An 8530-nucleotide genomic window follows, 5' to 3' on the forward strand; every position below is an offset into this window, starting at 1 on the left:
GAAACTCTCCACTCCCACCCTGGATGGTAGGCTTACTTATCTCTTCTTTGAAACAGATACTTGTAGTGATTATTTTGGTCGATGTACGACATCTCAAATAGGAGAACATAACACAAAAAAAGGCCTTTTGGCATTATTCTGTTACTAATCGTAATCTAGTTCATTCACTAAGTATGCCTGACCATCTCTTGCATATCCTCGCTTGTAAGTGTAAGCGATAGAACACATATGTGAGTGATAGAACTCGACTACTGGGGCGCACAAGAGGATTCGATGTGTCGATAGCGAAGTGGGCTAGATAGGCCCCGAAGCAGCAATACTTCATAAGCAATTGAATGAGGTAATGGTCATTCTTATGTGTCATCAGTGTTTCACAATGTCGAGAATGAAGCATTAGGTCTAGTAAAAAACTCTCCACATCATAATGACGGGTATTGTTAATTGTGATTATCATCATAGATAACTAATTATTTTCTTTTTAATATGTTTCTAATATATTCAACGATTTTAGTCTCGCTACTCCTTTAAAAATCATTTAGCAAATAGAACTAAACGGTACATCAATGTTTCGCTGTGTTACTTTATTGACATATCCTCAGTCATTTAAACAGTTATTCCATATCCATATGTTTAAATACAGCTTACATAGCTGAAGGAGATCAGGTTAGACGTCGGGCAGTTACTAGTATTACGGGTAACGAGGCAGTGGAAAAAGTTGCGGTAGAGAGAACCAGTTCTTTACTTTCGCCTTCCAAGGACGTACGGCTGGATAGCGATATATCATCGTCTCGATCTGGCCGAATATCGATTTAGGCCACGTTTGTATTTGCCAGCGAGGTTTAAATTGCTAATATATGGTATTTACATCTGACGCCTCCGAAGCATTAATTAAGATCCCCTACAACATCATAAATTATTGATTTGTAAATGTTAACATATTGCAGTAGATAAGAAAATTGCATATTAATGATATTCATTTTTGGATAACGCCGATTAAAGGTTATCAATGGACTGACTAAAATAAAGAAGTAAAAAAAAGTCAGAGAAGAAGTACTGCTTAAAAACTCTTCCCTCACATGCCATTTGTTCATTAATATTACAGTCTAGCAATCTGCCAGAGTCAATCTCGTTGTTGACAGATGCTGTTATAAATATGAAGCGAGAAAAGATATATATATCCCCTAACGGTTTTCTTTCTACACGACATCATGTGATGAAGATTATAATCTTATGAACACTAAATTTTTTTGTGATTTTCTTTTTGTTTGACAAACCTCTTTAGAGAAAGTTATAAAAGTAAGATAAGGTTATATGGGTATAATATACGGTAATAACGGATATAAAAATTTAATAAGGTAATAAAGTGAAATATTTACGGTAACATATAACAGAATTTGTTATATAAGAAGATGGTCAGGGTTGCGGTCAAAAGAGAAACAAAAATAGTTTACAACTATTTATTTTCCGACTGTTCAACCTTTACCTTTGAACAGCCCTGATGAAGCCCTACAAAGTGGGGCGAAACGTTGGAAAATAAATAGTTGTAAACTATTTTTGTTTCACTATTAAACGCAACCCTGACCATCTTCTTATATATCAATTTTTACGGTCAACTATATATACATATATACAAAGCAGAATTTATATGGCTATATTAGCAGCATTTTTCTAACTACCGTGCTGGCGATATACCTAGTATATCTTAAATGCCTCAGTTTCATTTCTTCCATTGTTCTCCAACTTTTATACCTCTGAAAATTCGAAGGAGAACTTTCCTTTCGAATATATGAAGTTCTTTTTCGGTCTTTAGATGCCTCCCAGCACTCATATCCAAACAGAAGTACTGGGGGTGGGTGGAGGGAGAAATTTCAGGACTTTTTTATATTTGGTACATCATCTTCTTTGAGAGTACCCTCCTGTTCAGGTTTTTCTCAGACCAAAATAGCTTCGGTAGTATGCATTAATCATCGTAATCTCAACATCGGAGTCACTATCCTGAGTGACTACGGATCCCAGGAAAATAAACCCCAGAACCTTTTCGTAGTTGCGGGGACCATTGGTTATTGTTTTACCTGGCTTAACAACTTGTGTTCCAATGCATGAAAACCCTCAGTCATAGCTAGAGTGGAACGTACCACGATGTCTACAATCTCCGCATAGACCAACAATTGGACTTGCCTAGTAACTGTTTTTTGTCTGCTGAAACCTGTGTGACTCTTATAATTTATATAAATTTTCAAGACATCGTTTTAGCAGTGCACAATAATGAATGAAAAGTAATCGACTCCTTCGTTAATAGTGCCAGAATCCAATCTTTCAACCTCACAATAAATGAATTTTTTATATGTGGTTTATTTATTGTAGTTCTAAATTTCATCTTCTCATCCAAAAATATTATAGAGCAATAAGACAAAATAAATAGCTATATTTTTCTTGAGCAAAGATAACTCAGGAGATCCCTCTACCCGAATGTCAAAAATGACACTTGGTTAAACCTAAACCAAGGGCTTGCTCGACAGTGCGAAGCAGAACAAACTTAGTTGATCGAGTGGAATGAAGATTGAAGCAGTCAATAGAATTGATTGAGAAATTTCTTGTTTGAAGTCATTTTAGATTGGAAATGGGTCTCTAAAAGAAGTATTTTTTTTTCTTAAGCATTTCAGTTTACTGGATAACTTGTAAATGGAATTTTATGAATAAAAAAGAACTTTTATAGGTGTTCCTCAGTAAAATTCAAAGAACACCTTTCTTATTTTCTTTATTTATTTTATATTGATCTTATTGTTTCATCCACCACGGATAATTTTTTTTTATACTTTTCCACTCTTTAACTGAAAAGGAGATTCAATTACAATAATAATTTGCTTTCCGAATCAATCTCGTTAATTTTATATGTTTTGTCCAGACATAAAGGCTTCAAAATTTATCTAGTTACAGTTCTAAATTTAAATTAAACTATTATTTTTTGTGTTCTATTTGAAATCAGTAATTTTCCAAAGGAAACAGTTGCTTTTCTTTAATAGTTGTTGTAAAGGCTCATTAATACTGAATTCGGGCACAGTCTACTCCTTCAACGTTTACGGTGAATAAGGCTGCACACGCTCAAACATGTTTGACTAGCATACATAATTAGTATTTTTCTACAATTATGCTTAAGTTTGTATGGTAATTTTGAGCAAACATTACTATTATACAAACCATATTTGCCATATTGCGCTCAAGTATGTGGAAAAGTATGCTGTCAACAAAGCGAGCTAGTGGGTGTATAGCCAGGCACCTTTGGCATTCTTCATTAACTTTCTCAGCGCTCTTTATCCACCACAACAAATTTATTATTATTAAAGCCAATGTGTTAACATTACTTTTGTAAGCGTAGTACAGATTCACTTTTGTAGATTAAACATGTTTTTAGTTGTGTCACTTTAGAAATACTAGCGCGATTTAGTTCTCATAGCGTAAGCGTCCACCTTTGGTATCCGTAAATTACTATATTACTTGTAAATCTGGTATTACGCGTGAAATGTGTAGTTTTACAAAAGGAAAATAACTAGCATTTCAAAGCTGATTTTCTTTCATATTTTTTATTTATTGCACTGTCGTTCTTGAAGAAGTTGAGCTACCCTATCTTATAGGAGGTGGTGGCTCAGTGAGGAGACCTAGTCTGGTAGACAGCAGCAGCTTCAGAACCCACTCCAGCGACGCCGCTCCAGAAGAAGACCAAGGCGGCTTCCTTTCTTCGGCAGTAGGAGACACCAGGGAGTCCGATCTAGAGGAGTACATCAGGCCTACCACCTTCCAGCCGCAATCCCTACCCCAGACCACACTCCCGCCTCCGCAACCTTCGGCCTTACCAGAAGAGAGCGACCAAGGTAAGTAGTAGATTATAACTTAGTCATATGTATTAAGGAACCAACCAGCATTTTTGTGGAATTCTGTTTTTCAAGGTATATCAATAATATTTTCAATAATTTTCGTTTCTCAACAAATACACTTTGTTGTGAAGTGAACATTCTTGAAAAAATTATCGATAAAACTTGAAAAATAGGATTTCTTAAAAATTTGTTTGTTTCCTTATTCCATCTTTAGGTTTAATTTATATTACTATTTATATCTGGGAGATAATGGTTGGTGTTGTGTTAAAAAATAATACTTTTATTTTATTTGTCAATTTTTGACAGCACAATTGCCAACCACCATCTTCTTGATTAAAACCAAGAATAACTATTTATGTTTAAATCTTAGATAGAAATGCTTTATTCAGCCATACTGTTCAATTACATTAGGTTGCTAAATCACACAGCATGCCAATCAATCCATGAACTGACATATACACAATAAATACATTCACATGTTATAACAATAAGTTTTTTTTTCTTTTCTTTTTTTTTATTATCATCTATTTAATATTATATAACACATATAATATTATATGTTCCTTGAACGTTTTTAATTTTTTAAGTATTAAGACGCATATGGTTTATTTCAACAGAAGTTACAGTATAACATTTCCTAATTTAGAAAATTTTGCTGCATAAAATATTATTGTGATTGTGGGTTTTAAGTCACCTACTTTAGCATTCTGATACGCTTGTACGAATCCGAGTTTGACTATAAAGCATGCTACATTTCAAGGATGCTTGTGTCGTTGTGGAAACACATGTAATGCTTTTTCACTATTCGTTCTCACTTTTGAGAAGCCCCGATGGGCTTTCCTCTAAAGAGAAGTACAAATCCCCAAGCATGCCTAAGTGTTGACATTTATTTTATGAAAGATCCGTGTAATAAAAGTTGACCTTCAAACTCTGGTTAGAAAAACTTATTGTTTTGATTCGTTTAATTGTTGTGTGATAAACCCACGCAACCTAGTATATCAGGGCATCAACCCAAGAAATAATAAATCGTAATACTCAGGTTAAATTCCATGTCATTCTCGGTAACGTTGTAAATTAATTCAATACAACGTAAGATCGCTGAATCTTACTTTTTTTAATTTTAATATTAATATATACATTTTTTTTTTCCGATCCCTCTAAAACAGAAAAACAATTAATTAGTGAATGCTTTATTGTGTGAAAAAGGAATAAATCGTATTGGGTATTACCTTTTACTACCTTTGGCATTTTAAGGTTACCTTTAGTGTTTATTTATTATTTGTGAAATGGCCATTATAAATGGTCCTATTTTTAAAATCCGGAGGCGAGGGGCCTCCTCAAATACGATATATAAATGTAATGTTTGGATATAATTAACGACTTCAGGCTACAACTGTTGTTGCGGGAATCGAAAAGCCTTTTTAGTATCGAGTCAGTTTTTCGTTCTCTATTGTAAAAAAAAAATAAATAAAAAAATAATGCAACAAAAGATTTAGTAAATTTATCTGGAATGGGCCTGTAAACAAAAATGTTAAGTTGAATGAACACTGTAGAAAATCGCGTAAATCGAATCACTGTAAAACGTAAACAATCCTTGGAGTGTCGCAAATTGCTGGTAACATGTTAACACGGCTAGCGAGACTGTGGTTGCGGCTTATTGCAGTGTGACTATTCCACATCACTGGGATTAAGTTGCAACTTTCTCGCAGCCGTGTCATAGAATGTTCTATTCTGTTGTTTCATTAATGAGATTTATGTGTCATGACAATTGCAAAATAGATGGTTTTGTTTTCCCAAAAAGTTCTTTTATTAACTTTGGGTGAGCGATTATTCAACAATAATTCTTTAAGGGAATCCTTATACTTCCATCTCTTTTTACTAAGAGGTAGCTCCTTTCAGGCCCTTCCCCTCCCCTCTTCCTGGTAAATCACCTTTTTTTCTGCTTGATTATTGCTATTATGTAAATAAAAAATATTTGCAAAGATGTACTTTTGATTTGAAATATAAATTTGATAATATCAACTTGTTAAATAGCCTCCTTTGATTGAAACAAGCCTAATTAAATTGTTCAACCCATGCACATCTACATTTTGATAAGCAATTAACATTTACATAACATATCTACATTATTTCAATGACTCATACCAATTATAAATAAACAATAGCTTGTTGATTTATTTGAAGCTTTTATTCTATTTGAAGTTCCATAGAAAACTGTACATCAAAAATTTGAGCAGATTTTCTTAACTTGTGGCTCCAGTTCTAGTGTGTTAAGAATACACACATACCCTTTTTTTGGAACGCATTATATTTTATTCTGTATGTTTTTTATATTATATTCAGTATGTTTTTTTTTTTTTTTTAGATTATTTGGTTTAATTCCTTCTACTACCTTCCGAATGCTAAGCTGTGATAACCACTTCATTTTCTGGACCAATACATTTAAATAAACATAATTATGAATAAATTGGTGATAACAACCTTTTAGTTTTTAGTACGATTGGTTGAACTAACAACCAATTTCATTTCAGTCTGATTTGAATTGACTTGAAAGAACACAATATTAATTTATTATTTTAGATCATGTAATGTTGATAATTATCTCTTTGAACTTTTATAATCACAGATCCATTTGTTTTTATAATTTTAAAAATGTTATTATGCAGTCATCCATGGTTATTATATACTATATCACTAAAAATAGCAAGAATATAATAATGTATCTCATTTCAGAAATGCCTGCTAAAGCTGCTCTAGACCTGTATGCTATACTTCAGCAAACTCAAGAAGAAAACTCAGTAGTGGATTCTGACTACGGTACTACCAACATACCAACAACTGATCCTCCAACCACCACTCCAGAACCTACTACCACACCAACAACAACTACAACCACAACAACCACCACAACTACAACACCACCTCCACCACCAGAACCAACTAAGAGAGGAAGGTAAGATATAGTTCAATTTTTTTTTTTTGTGGAATCTAATTAAGAAAAGAAATTGCAAAATGTTATGCTACTTCAAATACAACAAAGCCAAATGTTGTGGAAGATAAAGAATCGATATTGAAGAATTTCTATTGTGTACATGACAGATTCCGTACTGGAGGCTCAAGAACCAGGGTACGCTCACAGGGAGGCTCAACAACCACAACCACAGAGGCAGCACCAGAGGATGAAGCATCTCAGAGGCCTAAGTTCAAACCATCTCACAGCAGAAGCCCAGGACAGGTAAGGTTTTTAAAATATATATATTTTTTAAATTTATTTTTATAAAAAATTCTTCAGGTTAAATTATATAGGTCATAATTTTTTTTATTTTTTATTTTATGACTATACAAACCTACTAATGTCACACTGTTTCCCCTCACTTCCCTCTCAAATATTTTCAAAATCTTCTAAATATCAATTTTTTTTTTTAATTATGTTCGAATGATTACATTTTTTTTTTTGCCTTCAGGTAATGCACCTTCATAATTTCCTAAAGCAGGTGCATAAGTAATATCATAGTTTTCATGATACTGATTTTTAAAAAAAGGTCTTGTTTCATTTTTGTACTCAAGAGAATCTTAAAAAAAAAATACAGCCAATATTATTATGTTCAAATCATCTTATAAAAACCGCGACTCCCTTGCCTACCCTATCCTGCTAAATAATATTTGTTTTGTTTTTTTGGAAAAGCTTGTTTCCATGTATTTATTCTTACTTTAAATTTGTAGCTTTTTGATTATGATTAATGTGTCTTCTCTCTCATTTATTTAGGTATCAGCCTATGGCCGCAGAAGAGCTTCAGCCGCAGCCGCAGCTACTTCAACCACAACTGAGGCACCTCAACAAAGTACCAGGGCCAGGAACAACTTCCAATCAGGGTCTGGCGGCAACAGGTAACCTGTAGCAATATTTTGAAATTATAAAAATGTGTTGCATTACTGCTTATTAGTTGTATTATCCATATTGATAAAGTTTATGACCACTTTAATAAGATTTTTCCTCCTTCCACACACAAAGTGCTTACTAAACTATTCATAATAGACCCTATAAGTAGCCTGTGTTATTACTATTAACTATTTTGATCAGTATAGCTAAAAGTAAGTTTCATCATTTTGGTGCTGATAAAGTGTGTGTGTGTGTGTGTGTTAAGTATTTCTTGTTACCCAGGTTAAGTATTTCTTTAATTATTAGTTAGAAATTTTGTATAAAAAATCAATGTAATAAGTAATAATTTCATTATATATACTGATTAAATTTTTTAATTAAAAACATTCAGTACCTTTTTCAACATATTTAACTCTGCTTTTCAGAAATTCCAGTAATAATTCAAAGTAAAAAAGAATGGGAGTGTAATTATACACCATTTCATAACATTAAATATAAATAAAAACTCCCATTACTTGATACAAATATATATTCTATATTGTCTTCCTATTCATTGTACCAAAGTAAATTTTTCAAGATTTATCCACTCCTTGCTTATCTATATAAACTGGAATATAATTTAATTTAATTTTAAATATATTTTAACAATGTTCATTATGGTGATTTTTCGAACAAGATCCAAGAGCAATTCCTGCTGTAGTAAGTTAGCAATTGAATTTTTAAAAATTAATTTTACTATCTGGACATGAATTTCTATTCAAAATAAACACCATGATCT

General features: G+C 32.7%; 1 protein-coding gene across 1 annotated transcript in view; it reads left to right on the forward strand.

Moving 5' to 3' along the window:
- Positions 1 to 8530, forward strand: part of LOC106688173 (proteoglycan 4) — a gene marked incomplete in the record, with an annotated part of 68260 nt that overhangs the window by 52098 nt on the left and 7632 nt on the right. The window contains 4 exon segments of the mRNA XM_067048114.1: positions 3633 to 3869; positions 6606 to 6825; positions 6972 to 7107; positions 7639 to 7760. Coding sequence (XP_066904215.1) covers positions 3633 to 3869; positions 6606 to 6825; positions 6972 to 7107; positions 7639 to 7760 — 715 coding nt within the window.

This window comes from Halyomorpha halys, unplaced genomic scaffold (genome assembly GCF_000696795.3).
Source record: "Halyomorpha halys isolate HHAL.00 unplaced genomic scaffold, Hhal_1.1 Scaffold1067.1, whole genome shotgun sequence".
Lineage (NCBI taxonomy): Eukaryota > Metazoa > Arthropoda > Insecta > Hemiptera > Pentatomidae > Halyomorpha > Halyomorpha halys.